This window comes from Pocillopora damicornis, chromosome 12 (assembly GCF_964200805.1).
Source record: "Pocillopora damicornis chromosome 12, jaPocDami1.2, whole genome shotgun sequence".
Classification (NCBI taxonomy): Eukaryota; Metazoa; Cnidaria; class Anthozoa; order Scleractinia; family Pocilloporidae; genus Pocillopora; species Pocillopora damicornis.
In genome coordinates, this window is record NC_142681.1 from 5,646,968 (window position 1) to 5,664,424 (window position 17,457).

At 37.2% G+C, this 17,457-nt stretch overlaps 2 protein-coding genes across 5 annotated transcripts; one reads left to right on the forward strand and one right to left on the reverse strand.

The window, feature by feature from the left end:
• Positions 1–5,692: 5,692 nt before the first annotated feature.
• Positions 5,693–7,668, forward strand: LOC113670643 (uncharacterized). 2 transcript variants are annotated; one of them, XM_089189573.1, is made up of 3 exons: positions 5,693–5,988; positions 6,443–6,764; positions 7,079–7,668. In XM_089189573.1, the coding sequence occupies exons 1-3, from the start codon at positions 5,751–5,753 to the stop codon at positions 7,335–7,337; spliced, it is 819 nt and encodes a 272-aa protein (XP_089045699.1). In that variant the 5' UTR covers positions 5,693–5,750; the 3' UTR covers positions 7,338–7,668. The 2 variants fall into 2 exon arrangements, with proteins under 2 accessions (XP_089045699.1, XP_089045700.1); XM_089189574.1 differs by having other exon boundaries at positions 5,756–5,928.
• On the reverse strand, positions 7,652–17,445 carry LOC113670642 (mitochondrial enolase superfamily member 1). 3 transcript variants are annotated; one of them, XM_089189570.1, is made up of 15 exons: positions 17,254–17,445; positions 16,103–16,211; positions 15,525–15,640; positions 15,266–15,352; positions 14,510–14,536; positions 13,872–13,912; positions 13,114–13,145; positions 12,503–12,541; positions 12,239–12,356; positions 11,479–11,566; positions 11,100–11,214; positions 10,268–10,459; positions 9,967–10,066; positions 9,488–9,569; positions 7,652–8,850 (listed from the first exon to the last, which is right to left on the reverse strand). In XM_089189570.1, the coding sequence occupies exons 1-15, from the start codon at positions 17,329–17,331 to the stop codon at positions 8,740–8,742; spliced, it is 1,335 nt and encodes a 444-aa protein (XP_089045696.1). In that variant the 5' UTR covers positions 17,332–17,445; the 3' UTR covers positions 7,652–8,739. The 3 variants fall into 3 exon arrangements, with proteins under 3 accessions (XP_089045696.1, XP_089045695.1, XP_089045697.1); XM_089189569.1 differs by lacking the exon at positions 7,652–8,850 and adding an exon at positions 8,859–9,019; XM_089189571.1 differs by lacking the exon at positions 7,652–8,850 and adding an exon at positions 8,859–9,019 and having other exon boundaries at positions 16,103–16,165; positions 17,254–17,393.
• Positions 17,446–17,457: the final 12 nt, after the last annotated feature.

Genomic DNA, 17,457 nt, shown 5'->3' on the forward strand with positions numbered 1-17,457 from the left:
TAACAATCCTTTTAACTCTTGGGCACCGATCAGTGCTTCCCTTTGATGGCATTCCTCTCAGGTTATTGTGTTTCTCTTCCCAAGATATTCGTTACAGGTTGCAGATTTTTTACGTGGACCTGTCAAGAAGCAGAAGTTTGTCGTAGATTTGATTTCTCGAACTTTTGAAGCTGAATTTCGAGAATCTGGCGAAACGTAAGACATGTAGAAATGAAATTGAATACTATACGATATGGATTCATTGGTCGTCTAAACATGCCTGTCTGTTTGTATTTGGCGGAGAGTACTGGTGCGGCAATATGTCCTTCTTCCAGTCATCCTCAGCACCATACCACCCTATTAGACATAGAGGCCTGAGTACAGATCGAGTGGATCTGGGGTCGAGAATAGTCCTACTCCTCCCTACTACACAACCTGATAACCCGTCCTTCACTCCCCTGGTTACACCTTTTGTCTCGCCCTAGTTCCCTTGATTCTCATCTATCTATCCTCCAGAGTTACGAGAATTTCGGTCATGACTCTTGCTAAAATAAGGTTCCTTTGAATAGTTTGACGCCATCTGAATAGAATTGAAGGAAAGGCTCGTAGTTTGACGCACGAACACTTCTTATAGGACCATCGTAGGGATACAATGAGTCCTCACGTAAAATTAACGCAGATATTTAAGTTAACAAAGCAAGAATGGGGATTTGAGTAAAGGTAAGTACCGAAAAGTAGAATGCAAGACTGACTTATTTTACGCTCACACAATCTAAATATCACTTATGGCATGGACACGTCATCATTGAGACTCGTTCGCGGATTGGGATTGGGGAGAGAAAGCCTGTTTACTTTGAACTTGCTTCGAATGGACGTCCACGCACGAGCATCGCGTTCCAAGCTCGATTATAGACTTATATAGCAAACACTTCCTTGCAAAAAATTGAGGAAACCGATTTTAGTCGTTGTTTAGACAGGAAACAAAAATTAGTGAGATTACCGGAAGTAGAGAGGAATTATTCGCGCAACTGAAAAACATTTGTTCTTCTTCTTTTGAATGATTTGCTTTATTGTGTTTATATGGTCGACCAACAGAGCTGGTCGAAACAATTTTCAACCTGTAACGATTTCATTTTCAGGCTGATTTGCATAGCAATGACCGAAAATCACTAGACTATGGAAATCGGGGACGAAATGATTTTCTGATTTTGGAATCTGAAGCTTCATGGCATAGAATAAACTATTTGGTTAGAAATGTTAAAGGTTTTCATTTGCTGGACGGTTTTTTTTTCTGAGAGTGGTGTAAGACGAATTTACTTGTCCTCGAATTCTCCCTATGAAATTACTTTATAGAAAAGGGGCTAAATTTAGAACGTCTTCTTCATGAAAAGAAACTGTCAAAAGCGTGATCTCTTATCTAACATTTACAGACTCGGTCTTCTTCGTTACAAAAATTTCTCCTTCGTCTACCCACTTAAAATCAAGTGAATGAAAAAGAAGAGACCTAAAAAATAATGGAATCTAAAATAAAAATCTTTAATTTAAAGGTAAAACCTTTTTATTACTTTCAAGTTTAGTTTTATTCAATGAGTTAACTAAGATACTAAGGAATTCAGTAATGAAGTAAAGGAAAATGAACAGTGATCATGGCCAAGATGCAAACAAAGCACGGTAACGTTGTTTATTTTGTATTCAAGAGTAAAAACCCTAAATTGTAATCATAATTATCAGCGCTGCGTTAATATATTAGATTTTTGGTAGGAAAGTTTGGCGCAAGGCCGGTGATTTGGTTAAAAGTGGACATGGAGGAAAATTTTGAAAGTTGTCGGGGGCCGAAGAAACGCTTAACAGTGAGGCCAGTGATAACTGAGACACCGAACACAAGGATAGGGCCTTGATTTGAGGACAGTTAAGAAGGGAATCTGTCTGCAATAACCCGTTCGACAGTAGACGGCAAATTAACTCTGTTAGGAAGTTATTGGCAACGGGCAAATTTACAGAAATGGTCGGTATCTTTATTTAAACCAAGCAAGTTGACAAACAAAACACGAGAAACAAAGACACGAAGTGGAGAGAATTACATAATGAACAAGGAAATAACGACGCTTGTAATGTATTTACTAAAACCTAAAAACCGAATAAAAAAAGTTGTACTTCCTTGGACAACAAGTAAGGTAAATACCACGCCAAAAGTAAGACAGATCCGCTTGGAATTATAGCAAACAAAAACAGACGCAAAGCGCAATTACGACTAGCGAGGGAAGCAAGGTCGAGATGAAGAATGGTTGTTTTTACATCAAATGCGCAGGAGTGATTATTGACCCCTTCAATCGCATGTTGCAAAGTGTAATACTACGACAAAAAAAGCGCAGCGAAGAGCAGAACGATAACGATGTTGACATGAGTTTCAAAGCAGAAATCTGGCTCTTACAAACGTTTAAAAATTTCTTCTTCCGCTCTTTGACAAGTAAGTTAGTCTACTTCTCAAAACCCGCACATTGAAGAGATTAAACAATTTACTAAACCAACGTATTACATGACGATTGAAGCAAACACTGGCAATTTCTCTTCTGATAAAGAGGCAAGGGTGGCATTGCGGTGAAAAAGCCTCCAACAACGGCTTAATTTCAGCTGTCTGAAAAAACCTCCAACAACGGCTCAATTTCAGTTGTCAACTTAACCACACTACCAATATTACAATCCAAGAGAATATGAAAGACATTAGAATTTGAACTCAAAATAAATGAAATAAGATAAAGCTACCAAGAAAATCTCCCATATGAAAAATTTTTATTATTGAAATTTTTTAGGAAATGTTCATTCTAGACTCCTCCTCGTCAATATTCCAAATGGTACATTTTTAAAAGCGGGAAAATAAGACAATTTTTAGTGAAACTCTGCCGACGGAGCGACTTTTCTTTGTGTACACAGCTACAAGAATTTTCGAAGACGAAAAAGTGAATGAAAAAAGAGCAATATTTTGTTTGATCACTGCCTTGATTAAATTGCCTTGTGGTGGCACTGTCACTGCTGAATTGAAATGCTTATTTTTAGTCTGATTTAACAAAGCAAATATTTTGCCGGACATGAAAGGTCAGTCTGGTGATTATTCAATGATCGAAGAGTAGTCAGTCAACTTTTTCATGCTTCACAACCTCTCTATCAGTTGGCTAACAGTATCTAAAAAGTTTATTCTTTGACAGATTACAACAATGTTTTCTGCTGGTTTTCTTTTCGACTTTTAAGATAAAAAGGATGAGAAAGATATAATCAAATTCTTTGAAAAAACTCTGCTGATATGGAACGATTTCCTAAATTCATTTTTAATTTTCTAACTGGCCCGCTTTAAAACGGGACAAAAACCTGTTCGATTATTTAAGCAGTGAGTACGGTAGTCCTTGAAGGTACTTTTCTTGAAAAAAAACTACTTCTTTACCAACAGTCAGTTTTCGAAACAGAAATACCATTGCTACGTGTTATATTAGTTGTTTCGTGGGAATATTTAATACAGCAACAGTCTGCTGGATGCATTTTAATCCGACTTGAAACTTTGAATTTGCAGCAGATTAGTTTTCTTTGGACAATGCTCCCTTTCGAAATTAAGAATCAAACCTCGTGGTTTCTGGAGGCCTCCTTGTCGTCTATTGATTTCAACAAGTATTGCAAACTTACTAATTTTGTGATGTAAACCACCTTTCTCTTTGTGAATGGCGAATAAAAGCAATTAGCAATTATTAAAGCTCAATGGAATTCCGGGAAAACTTAAATTCGTTCCTTTAATTCTTGATTATCTGCCAACAATTTACCATGTGATACTGTCTGAATTATCGTGATTAAGAGATTAATTTTGCGTCGCTCTTAACGCAAGTAACGATTGTATATTCAGAGCAAAGTTGGTGCGTTCTAAATGTTTTAGATCTAAAGGTTATTTGACATATATGATTTTTGGAACATTGAAAAATATATCTTCACTAAAAGCTGTCACAATTCATTTTTTTTGTCTCATTCAATTTGGTTCATTCTAGAATAAGCAATAATCATTGTCGTTTAAGAGAAATCGAAGGGAATATTTAAGTTTAAGGGAACCTGGCAAAAATTTAGTGTGGAAAACTTGAAAGCTAACTTAAAAAACTAGTCAGACACCGGGAACAAGAAATGCAATAAATGAAGGTGAGATCATAAACAGTTCGTGTAATCATTATTACGTCTAACAGGGCACGACATGAAACTGAGTAAAGTTGCTCATCAGTAGATCTAATAAACATGATTTTCAACTCAACCTTTTTTAGTTTTCTAAATATGTTCACTCGAAGCTACAAGTTCAACGAAGCCTACATGAGACATTCAAGACTTTGTAGACTGAAAAAAAGAATATAAACCATTTTAAATCTAAAGGAGAGTTAAGAAATGCGCCGGGTGCGAAAGATCTCTGGCATCAAGACCGATGTTGCCTTTGTCACAAAGGCAAAATTTTTTTCCCTCCTTTGAATATTCTGAAGTAGACCTTTCATACGGAGCAGCGTACGTTACCAACGCCATCTAGTGTTGATTTACTACAAATTGATGCAAAAATGATGCTAAAAAATGGATAGATAAGAAAAATTTTGTTAGATAATCGTTCTGAGGACGTAAATTTCTCAGTTCTGGTACTTTCTCTGCTACTGAGGAATGCGCATTTTTCACAATGAGTCGGTTTTGAAGTAAATATTTGCCATTGAACAAAAGGCCAGACTTAATTTAATGCCATTAGTGTCACTTTTCAATTTTTCATTATTAGCAACGAAAGGCATGAACAAATTTATTTCGAAGCAAAATTTGAATTTTACGCTTCAGCCTTTCCTTTGATTTGTAATCACTTAAAAGGGTAGTCTCCATAGATTTGAGGAAATAGTCTGACTTTCACTTGTCAAAACAAGTTTTAGTTTCTCTTTTCCATTTCAGTTTTACTATTTTTAAATACTTAAAACTGAAATGAAAACGGTTATCTTTTGTTCACCTTTTCAAAGTAACCCTCCATTCTCTCTTATAGTCTCTTAATCCTAAACTGACTTTTATAAGCCGAGTCATCGTGCTTGTCGACTCGAAAAAAACAGAGGTTTCGATTTTAGATTCCAGGAACGGCACTATGATTCTGAAATACACTTTCAGTAAAGCCGTCTGCGTTTGCTTCCTCAAAGAAAGGATTATCCCTCTATACTTGGGCTTTTGGTAGGCTTTAGTTTAGAGTTTCAAAGTACTTGAGCGAAAACTGTACGTTATACAATTATCTACAAAGACACGAGGCATGGTATGAGCGGGAAAAATTGTTTGCATAATATAAGGAGTTTACGTTAGAATTATCATAATTGTTTATTAAACTTTAACAATTATAACTACTATTGACAACGTATTTTCAAGGTCACTTACGCCTTAGCTGGGTAAATAGAATTGAAGAACGAAATAAATGATAAAAAGCAAGTAAGAATAGTCTGATTTGGGTATTCGTAGGTGTTACAATCCGGCTTAATCTTAGTCCAAACGACTCGGGTTTAAATTTTTTTAGCTTAACTCGGACTAGAAAAAGTCCAGTTCTTATTACTCTTGCGACGTGTCTTTTTGTTCGTTCACACAATGGCAAACTTGTTACAGCGCTTACGTGTCGGTAAACACTTCATCCCCTTGACATGTCGATGGCACAGTTTACATTGCTGATGAAAGGGACAAAACATGTTCGCGAGCTAGCTCGAAACCTGTTCGGTTCACAAACAAATATCTTTAAAATAACGTTGCATATGACTGAGGATAAATTGGCATTCAGCCTTCAAAGCGTTAAGAGCTCCGAGAAGAGAAAAAGAAAAGCCGTCGGGAAAATGAAGGCTGCCGTTGTGGCTGTTCTATTCGCGCTCATTTTGGTTCTTGGCGTGGACTCTGCGTCCGTCAGCCTTTCCAACAGTCAATTGACGCTCAATGGTAACGCTCACATTCAGTTTTATGGTCCTAGAGAAGCGATTTGGGCTGGTTTATCCGACGGTAAAAGTTTGCATGATTCAGTTCCTTGATTCTCACTTTCCCTATGAATATAGTCTTTATCTTGGGATTTTGCAAGTCACTCCGGCCCCATAGGCGCTCAGGGTACTTGCTATCTCATTTTTCTTAACAGTGGATGATCATTCTTTTTAACTACAGTACTTAAGTAGTTTTCATAACTGCGAGGATCGCTTCCATACTCGTTCAGTGGATGATCAATTAATGGATCATCAATTGCATTTCCAAAATTCAAAGCGGTTCTGGTCAAACGATAAGAATTTTCATGTGGGCTTCTTAATCGCAACTTTTCATGGAAGAATTACAGTGATCTAGTTGAAGTTCAAATGTAGATGTCTTCACCCTCTTGAATTGAACATGAAAATTTGCGGACATAAAAAATAAACTAAGTTATTTCCACGTATAAAAATTTGATTCTTTTCTCTTCTTCATATCAAAGGGCACCGATATCCCATCATCAACAGTGGCGATCTCATTACTTTGCGTGTGGCCGCTACGTCTGGCTCTCTCTCCCAAAGGTGGTTATACTGTACGACCTCTACTTGTTCATATACGACGTGCCATGGTACCCACATGTATTCATCATCGTGGGGTTCCTGCTCATCCTACATGATCTTTAAGATCATTGCAATGGGAAAGATGGACGGGCAGCCAATCAACAGCGGTGATACAGTGACGTTGACCAACAAAGCCTATGGTTACACATCCAATTATCATATCCGATGCTATGTCTCTCAAAGTAGTGCTTGCCGTATGTACTCGTAAGTCAGTACCGAATTACTTCAGTTGTATACTTGCTGAGGCACACACATACCAATAATTTAAGGCAGTTTCAAAATTAATATGTATCGAAATTAAAAATCTACTTATCAGATTAAGAAAAAACAACATCATCAAACCATAGCACCATAGTTTACCGAAAAAAGAATGGCAACCTGAAAAATTTGGTTTCAGATCAATTGTGAAATTTTTTTTTTCTTTCAAGGTTAATTTGCTGTACCATTCTTTTCTTTGAGAGTTACGATTTCACTTAATGAGATTAATTATCACTAATGGTTTCATCTTTTCTTTGCAGAACAACCAGCTCAATGACAGGGAACAGCTGGTTGTACTACTCTTATACCACTTTCCAAATTTTCTCCAGGAGCGCTGTTGATGGTCGCCCGATTCAGTACGGTGACGTGGTTGGGCTAAAATTTTCATTTGGTGGCTACCTGGCTTGGTTGTATCGCTCTGGAAGCATTTTTTATTCTAAGAATTGCAGCTCCAACAACAAATATTCATGCGCAGCTAAAAACGCTGCACCTGGCTTCATTATCTTTAAGAAGCTTTGAAGTCTAAACTTCGTGACTCGTCTAACGAATATCAAAGTAAAATACAGTTTAACTTGCAACTGGCGGCTGTGTAACTGAAAGCTTGTGAAACACAAGGTTACTGTCATTGATTTCGAACCTAATAAGGGAATTTGTCTTGCGGAAAAAGTTGACTAAGAGTCTTATTCAATTTCCTCTGTAAAATAAACGCATTATTTCGTTTGAATTGTACACCAGAAGTTGAGTTTTTCTATCGCTTTTGCCACTATACAGGTGTTAGTTGCAAGTTAATCCGTATTTTACTCGGGCTTTCTCGGAAAACGGCAATAAACAAGTTTAAAATGGAAAGAAATTAGTTGCTGTATTCATTTGTTTCTTTTTCCTCGAGCACGTATTCCCACTCTCATCAATAAAAACTAAAACATCAATAATGGTCAAGAAAATGGAATCAAACACTAACCAAAACTGAAAAAATAAAGGGGAAAAACAAGATCCCACCTTTTCACAAGTTATCTTATAGGAATTTCCGTCTACGGTTCAAAGTCATATTAGTTTTTGGAAGGGGTGAAAGGGAGTGCTTACGAGCCTACGATAGGTTACGTTTTAACCCTTCTATAACGCTTATTCCTTTCAAAATATATCAGTGCAAATAAATCAGTGCAATGCCTATCCCCATGAGAAGTTCTTCAATTAGTTTTGCGGCTAAGAAAGGGGCACTCTTTTGCGACCCTAATATTGCTAATCACGAAAAGTTTGAACACTTCTCCGGGATGGGTTTACCTGGGTAGTGGAGTCTTTAAACCCTTCTTACCTACTTTTCAGACCAAAATTTAAAGGGCGATTCTCCCTATCCCATTTCCGACCACAGCTGCTCATCTCTGATGACATAAAGGTGGAGTTTGTTTAAAAAAAACACTTTATTCTGGCCCCGCTTCCGAAGTCTGCACACACCTTTAACCGAATTTTGACCGTCAAAGTTCAATTCTATCCAAATTTCTGACCAAAAAGGCTCTTATGTAACACCCTTGAACGCTACACACCCACCTCAAAAAGAAAAAAAAAAAAGAAAAAGGAAAAAATACCACACCACAAAAATCCAAATGCCTAAACAGCTTTGATTTTACTTCAGCATCTGCTTGCTTTTCATTGTTTCATTTTTCTGGTAAATTATTGCCAGGGATAAATGCTCTACAGAAAACTCAAACACGCGATACAGAGAACATCTAATGCGCTTGGTGCACACACAAACAGAGAAAGTATCCTTACAGTTAGGTATCAAACTGCTAATCATATGAAATTTAAAGAATTTGCAATTATATATAAAAATTATTTTAGAGTGCAGGTGCAAAAGAAAAGCCAGAGATGTATTGTTGAGACCTACTTGATTTTTATTAGTTTCTACGAATTCAGTTCAATCAAATTTTTAATCAATGGTAAATAACCCCTCGTTAATAAGCTTTTGCCACTCAGAACCATTAGGAAACTCATAGGCAGCAAGGGATTCTCTCTTCATTTCAGCACTATAACCTGGGGACTGAGAGAAAAGAGGATGCCAATCAGTACAATTCTCAAGTTTATAACATATAATAAGCTTCTCCTCTTTCATTTAGCCTGCACAAATTTTTGGCTTGGCCCTCTCTTGGCTGTCTCTTTCTCCTTGGTACACTGAACACCCAGGCTGCAAGTGGGCCATACAGCTGGAGCTAACCTCAGGATAATACAACAATGAGAATTACTTTACACCCTTAATATACTGTCTTTTCTTTGCAGGTTCTTCCCGACACAGCATTTTGCCACGTTTCTTTCACAGTTCACTGTTCACCAATTTCACTCTCTTCAGTATAGAGAGGTACTGTGGAGGGAGGGTACGAGCATCTTGCCCAAGAGCGCAACACACTGAGCCCGTGATAAAGTCACAGTTGTTATCAAAACACCGAAATAAGAGAAGAGGTAGAGTGTGCTCATTTACATGAAAATTACGTTTTTTAACATCATGGCAAACTTCCACCATTTTGTCAATGTAGGTTTGCCACTCATGAGTGAAAAATTTATGCCTAGCAAGGATTTAAAATGCAATACTGGCATACCACCTTATGGCATAAAAGTTAAAGCACATTAGAAAGCAAAAACAAACCATTTTTAAAACACAATTTTTACCAAAAAAACCTTACCATTGGCACCTTGTAAGCTCCATTCTCTACCTTGCATGGATGAATAAAGTGCTCATGAAGGTGATCAGCAAACTCAGTCACCCTTGAGACAATGGGAAAAAATTTATGGATAGCACGAGTGTTTTATTTATCATAAAATTTCAGATGAATGTCTCCTGACATTTTTACATTTGATGCAAGTTTTCTTAGCTGCTATGATTAGGTACTTATCTTCTGAGGGCATAGCTTGAAAAATATCATGATTTCGAGCAGTTTCTTACATTTGGCTGTATGAATTGGCTCCCCTACTAATGGTGAGGGTTACCTGAGCTAATTTTACAAAAAAAAAAAAAGTTGAATTGTCTTGCTTGATAAAGACTAGCAATATAGCAGCCAAAATGACAATGCAATCCTTAAGTGATAGCCTGACACCACAGTTGAGCGACTCTGAGTTGTGAGACATGTAGTGTATAATTTAACATTCATTTACAATTTCTCACCTGTTTTCAAGTGATGCTGACACACAGATAAAATCAAAGATTGAAATATGTTGAATGTATTCACACAGACCAACACCACCACCATGGGGACAAACAGGAACTGGAAAAAGAATTTTAGGCAATATAAATTGGTGTAAAGTCAACAGGTTATTGAAGTTTGATTTTTGATCACAAGTAATAACATATCAGTCACTTAAAATTAGGACCTTACGTAGGTAAAGTATGCTCCTCAAGCAAAATTTGAAGGTTACTTAACCAAAGAGCACCCCAAAATTCCAGTTTTCCCTGAAGCCCTAATTACCTCCAAACTTAGCAGCCATAAGTAGAACAGCTAAGACTTCATTTAATCCACCCATGCGACAACTGTCAATTTGGCAAAACTGGAAACCCTTAGCTTGGAATAACTGTTTGAAGATGACCCTGTTCTGACAGTGTTCCCCTGTGGCCACTCCTATGCCATAGGGTTCCAGTGCTTTGGAAATAGCTGCATGACCTGGAGTATGGTTCAGAATTAAAATTATATGCCACAGAATCTTAGGTCTTTACACAAATTAATGATCCTGTTCAGTTAAACCACCATTCCATTAAGAATCATTGAAAGTGGTTGCAGGATGATCCTTGAGCCACTAGGAACTATATACTGGTTGGAAAGAAGAAGTATTGTAATTTCAGAAACATTGAGGTTTTTCTGAACCCTTACTACTAAATAACTTTTGGTTGAAGAAATGAAATAAATATCTTCTTAAATTAATGTCTTAAGGAGGTTTCATCCATAAGCATTTTAATAAAAGTTACTGTTTATATTAATGGCAGCCTAAGGCCCACAGAAAGAGGTTAATGTAACAGTTTTACAGGTTTTCAGTAACCCTCTAGATTCTTGATTTGTGATTCTGGATATAAAAACAGTGCTGTTTTGCTCAGCTTAGCAATTGACTGGTGTGGTCTACTAGATCAGACTGAAGATAAGAACCTTTCAGACGCAAATCAAGAGGCTCAAATTGCCAGAGCTTGGGGCAGTTTCTGGAATATGAAGCAGCTAGATGTGGTGCTACTCATACTATACAGGATGTTATCCCATCACTAACCTCCAAAAGTGAGCGTCAATCAGGTACTACTGGTCAGATCTCACTTACCTAAAACATCATCAGGTGAGGTGGGTTCCTCAATCCAAACTGGCTTAAATTCAGCCAACTTTTTCATATAACTAACAGCTTCGTCAACATCCCAGCATTGGTTTGAGTCCATTGCCTACAAAACAGGAGTTGCTTTCAACAAGCAAAAACCACCTACAAATGTTCAAGTGAATGATCATGATTCTTCCACCCAGCCTGGTAAATACACAGGAGCTATGCCATGATTGAAACATAACAAAAGATGGAGGTGGTGAATGCAACACCATTATGTTGAACTCCAGCCCCAAAGGCCTGAACTGATGTCACAGTTTATGTTATGCAAAACTGGCTCACTTTGACTTAAATGCTTGAGGCCTGTTCAAGTTGTCTAATGTTTTACCAGAAAGTTATTCCATCCTATCTCTTCCCGGAATATTGTTGCCCTTCTGATGTCATCACTGAGATCTGAACCAACCTTCATTTTAAATCTAAATTGGAAAAAATACTTTGGTTGACAAAATAGTCCATAACAAAGATAAATATTTGGCAGAAAATCCACAAATAGTGATTTTATTGAGCCTGGCCATTGAGGTAAGAGGTCGTTAGTTCCCCTTTGCTTCAGCTCAAAAATAAGACCCATGCATACCTTTAAGTTAGTATCATTGACATTTCGATATGCATGTGACTCATTAGACATCAAAAGGTGTCATAGAGAGAGGGATAAAAGCTGCCAAGATGAGATGTCTCCAAGAGCTGTTATAGGAATTTCCTACAAGGATCATATTAACAATGAAGAAGATAGAAAAGCACAGTCAAGCTTTTGAGTCCTGCAATGTTCCTTTGACTACCATTAGAAGAAGCAAACTGAAACAGTGGGAGGAACATCTCAATGTCATCCAGAGTTGCCAATTAACTCATGCAAGGTACTGTGTTGGGAGGGAGAAAGAGAGGCAGACAGAAGAAGGGGTGGAAAGATAACATCTAATAATGGTTTAGCTTGAGTCTGAGAAATTCCTTAAAGTGTCACCAAATCATGAGGAATGGAGTAAATTGCTGGAGCAATAAAATTACAGGAAATTGAAGTAAAGCAAATAAACAAAAAAAATCAATGACTGGTGTTAACTAAACTTTATACAGAATAGAGGAAAAGAAACACTAACCTTGTCCAGCCAGCCTTCAGATATTTTTGGCACAGTTCATGTAACTGAGTGTCTGTGTAGCCAAGCCACCCAGCAGATGTTGTGTAAGAAGGATACCCCTTTATGATGATCTCTTGTTCTGAAACAAATGAAAATTGTACCTAAATAAGTGACCGATAAGGAAGCCATCTGGTACTCACTTTGTCTAGATATGATGCAAGTCTATACTCAGGAGAATGAATCAAAGTACATCAAATGAACAAAAATGTCTTTGACAATGAATACCTCTTTGTTTCCTTCCACTTACGTTCTTCCGAAGAATAACTAAAATGAAAGAGACTTCATTTTATGGGATATATACATTGAGATAGGAAAAAAACAAAGAAACTACACTTTCATCCTGACAAGTCTGTTTCATGATTAATTTACTCTTCAAGGGATATCCTTTCATCAAGCTCACCCTACAATAACAGAAGTTAAAGATGCAACCTCTGCCTTGAAAAAAAATTACCAATCATCTACAGACCTGAATTGTCATCACTTAACGTAATGAACTTGTGTCTTCACGCCATCACAAAACATCTACATTTACTGCCACTTCAATTATGCAAATTTTATAGTAAATTAACAGTGGTTATGAATATTCTTGTCATTAAAATCCCCTGAAGAGTGAGTTAATCATTAAACAAGCTTGCCTTGATGACAGTAGTCTCTTTGTTTTTTCCTATCTGAATAGATATCACGCTCTACTTCTATGTATCAGGCACTGTACTAGGAAAAAATCAAAACACAGACTTTCTCCATACACAAGCCTGTTGGGATAAAAGTGTAGTCTATATATGTGTATAGTGTTAGTCCATTGTCAGCAACTTCATAAAGTAAAAAGGATGACTAACCAATGGCTTCCTCCTTTGTTAACACATCTGACCTATAGACAACAGAAATTTATAAGTAAAATTCTAATAACTTCATTCTCCTTATCATGTTAATTATCATTACATTATCATAAACAAAGTCACACATTATTTTGGCAAGACTAAAATAGAGTCAGTGCAGCTGTAACTTTGCTACTATGATGTGGAGGGGGGGGGGTGGGTGGGAGCTTCTTGGATCTTTGCTGTGACATTCCCATGATCTTTCACTCAATTTGTGTTGCTGGTTTTTGCTTTTCTCCCTTCCTTCCTTCTCACTTTTAGTTAAGTATTTATTCCACACACCAATTTGTTAGTGCAGTGTTGAATAGTGCTTAAGAGGGGCTCTGGCTCAGTGACCTCTTTGCTGCTGAAGAAATTGTTTTCCTCTCCTATTTCTATCTTTATAGAACTTTGCCTTGAATACTATTGACAGAGTGTTTTAATCATACATTTGTAACAGTTATATTATGTTACAACTAGTGTTACTATTGTTTTCAACTTCATTATTATTCTCAATCATAATTAATATAGTAAAGTTTATAAAACAGTAATTTGCTGAAGGCTACTGAATAATTTAAAGCACATGTTGAACATTTAAAATCAGTAACTGAAACTATCTTTTGGTAAATACTTGTATCAATGTTTGCAACAGTCACTAGTGAATTGACGTTTCTGAGACAATTGAGCATGAGACAACATTAAGAGTTAATCAGCATCACTAGTAAACAGAAAAAACTTACAGATAGCTTAAGTCAATTGTTGATACCAGCTGCTCTGGAGACTACAAATTAAAGAGAGAACAAAGCCATACACTTGGTTTGGATATCCCAAAGTTTGGGGAACATTTTGGGAAAATCACTCACAGGTACCACAAGGAGATATCTTGCACATCAGACTTGGGTTTGAATATAAGCATCACAACATGGGCAAGAAGACAACTATGGGTAGGTAAAGCTAAAAATAGTTGCAATTGATTGTTTGTGAGTTTCATGCTAGTTTGCTTGAAGCAAGATTTCATTTAAAGAGAGAGTAATGCACTTACATCCCTCAGCCCTTGCAAGTCACCCCTACCCAACCCTTATCCTCTACCACTTACCCTCCACCTGACAGCCCTTTCCCCTCCCACCTACCAGTCACAGCCCCTACCTGTCCCCACCCCCAACATCTCAACTGTCTTTTACAACAAGTCACAGCTATCAATAAGGCTCTTGACCTCTATCAGTGACTGATCTCCATCTCCCAGCTTCTACCAGCTACTCTTCACTCTTGCCTCATTTCCCCACCCCTTATTTTTTTACAAGGAAAATATAATGGGGCAGTAAAGGAAACTAAGAACATAAAAAATCATAATGCATGACAGAGCTTTCAAATTACTCACCATATCAGTAAGAAGTTTCCAAAGAGGCTGTATTAAAATTAATCACAGAATATCATTTCATAGTGACCAAACTTTTCTTACTACTTCTGATAATTGAGATGAAAATAACAAAAAAAATATTCCATGTTTGTTTGTAGAGGGGGATGAAAAGAATAATTCACATTAACTTGAAAAAAGAGAAACATTGGGCTTTTTATTACAGGTTTACATGTTAGGCCTGCAGTTAAGATATTGACTTCTTACTAGCCAGGCATGGGGACAGTCCAAGGAAATATTGGCCTAAGGTTGTGGCAGTCAGCCAGGGTCAATAAACCCTAGTGCAGCTCAAGCAAACAAGGTTAGTAAGTGGTTTAATATATGGCACTTGCACCAAACTTGTTTATTATGAATTTGCTGGCTTTTGCAAACAAAAATTCACAGCTTATGACTATTTCCCTAGGAATGTTCCATATAAGAACAGTTGGATCTCACTTGAGACTACCTTGCCATATGATAGAGATATATAACCAATGGTCCATTCTATAGTTGCATGCTTGGTTGCTAAACCTTTGAACTAGAGCGAGGCTTAGGGTGACCTTGTTATGGTACAAACCTTGTTGCTTTTCAAATGTAAATTACTTTGTTATCATGCTAATAAGGTGCTGGTCTCTATCACAACATGGTCAACTTCAACCTCACTCCAAATCAAAGCCCTGGCAACTAAGTACACAACTGTAAAATGGCCTATTGGAAGTAAATTTCCACAGTCTATATTACCTTGCCTTCCATCTTTGCCCAGAGATCCCACAGAGCATTGACAACTGCAGCTAGTGCTAGATGTATCACACCTTTCTCTGGACCAAGCTTTTATCAAATAAATACCAGAAATCACTCAGGAATGTCACAAAATGTACAGTTGATGGGATTAAAAAAAAAAAATATGGGATAGACATCAAAGGTATTCACAGATTAATGAAAGAACTGCAGTGACATCAAAATATATTTAATTTCACTTAACTGGGTAATGATTTCTTACCCATCGAAACTGACTTTCATGAGCTAGTTCTCTCCAAACTGCAGCAAAGTTCTCAAAGATTTCATCAGTTGTCCTATCAATGAGCATTTTGCCATAAGTTTTCACAGCTTCCATCACTAATATGTAAAGAAAACACATTGAAACTACTTGTGTTGACCACTACTTTCTCTACAAAGGACAACACATCAAACACCTTATCCCACACAAAACAAAGGCAAGGGGTCCCAAGACAACCTGTGGTTCTTGTATTCTGCCAATCAGGACAGGTCTAGAGATTTATTTTTTTCCCTGAAGGGCACAGTTATGAATCCTTCGATCTGATAGGTTCTCAGCATGGACTATAATTTCCTTAATTTAGGAGTTATAGTTCACATCGACACAGTTTTTCTTTTTCTAGTTTTTTCTATACACAAATTGACAAAGTCTACTGCATTCCCTGAGCATGATGTGTTTGTATGGAAAATGATAATTCTAAGTGATTTGAGAGAGAGGGGAAAAGTCAAAAAGTTATTTAAAAGATTGGGGTTTGTTAAGTAGAGAGGCGAGCACAATGTTAGAGGTAGGAGAAATTAATATACCTAGTTCATTGCCTCGTCCCAATGTGAAAGTAAGGCCGTGCCCTTCAATATTATCCACTCCATCTGTTTCGAAGACAATGTACACTGCTGAGTAATCTGGTGACTTGTGCTGTTAACAGTAATATGTATTAATAAAGTGCATGTAAAGTATGTCTCATCATATATTACATTTTTAAGTACTGAGACAAAATTGAGACCCCTTTTTCATAAATAACTTTGCTGAATACTCCTTAAATTCCCTTGAAAACATTCACAAGCTTGTTGCATCATTTTCTGATGATATTTTGACAATCAAACTACACTAATATACAGGTTTCACCACAGTCTAACTAGAAAACTGTAATCTATATATTAAGTAAAAGGTAGTTTTACTTCAACCTTGTTGCAAGAAAGTAGGCCAAAAGAAACCACTGTAAAAACTCACTGGATTTTAGAATGGTTAAGAATAAAACTGTAAAAAGGCATCAGACACATAAATTAATATGATTCCCAAATCTTGTACAGTCATTTCCATGATTGACAAAGGAATGTAACATGGTTACATAATGCGCCAAATTATTTGTATAGGTAATAACATGATTTCAAGCTTAAGTGTACTTTGGTGTAAATAAGCACAAGTACATTTTTCAAAGGCAACAAAATTGTACGAGCCCATAGGGCAAGTGCAATTTGAAGTCTCTGAAAAATTTCCGAGTGCTTATTACAACAAACTGCAGGAGAAAATTGTTATTAACTGTAAATAATGTAAATGATGAAACAGAACAGGAAGTCAAGACAGGCAAAATTTGAAAGCGTGCAGGCGCTTGTTGTAATTTTCATTCGTGTTACAACTTTGCACTCGTGTTACATGAGAATGCACTCGTTTTCAGCCAATCAGAAGCGCGATATTCTTTCATAACTATTATTTTTCTCAAACTGGTGTCAGTCACGCGATCACCTCTGTTTTAATTTCCCTATCACCCTCTTCGCTGATACCACCCTTTGCAGGGTCGGGCCATCGGAAAAGCTGTGAGGTAGGGCCGGGGCGGGGGAGGTACGGAAAGTAATTCGAAGGGCTGTAGGTCCACTTCGTGGGCATGCAAAATACGACGACGTGGGTTGCTCTAAAATTCTGAGACGATTTGTTTTAAAGGTTTTTGTAAAGTTCTCACCATAGCATCTGAGCCATGCAGTTCCAAAGATGTTGGAAAGCGTATGTCACGGACAGAGAGTCCAGTAAGCTTTACCATTGTGCAAAATTTAGAATTACAGTGGAGATGATAACCTTCCTGGTCGCGAGTGTCACGAGTTCTTCTGTGTGGTCGAGTGAATCATTTTACATCATCTATGACCGAGTGAGATTGAAACGAGTGAAC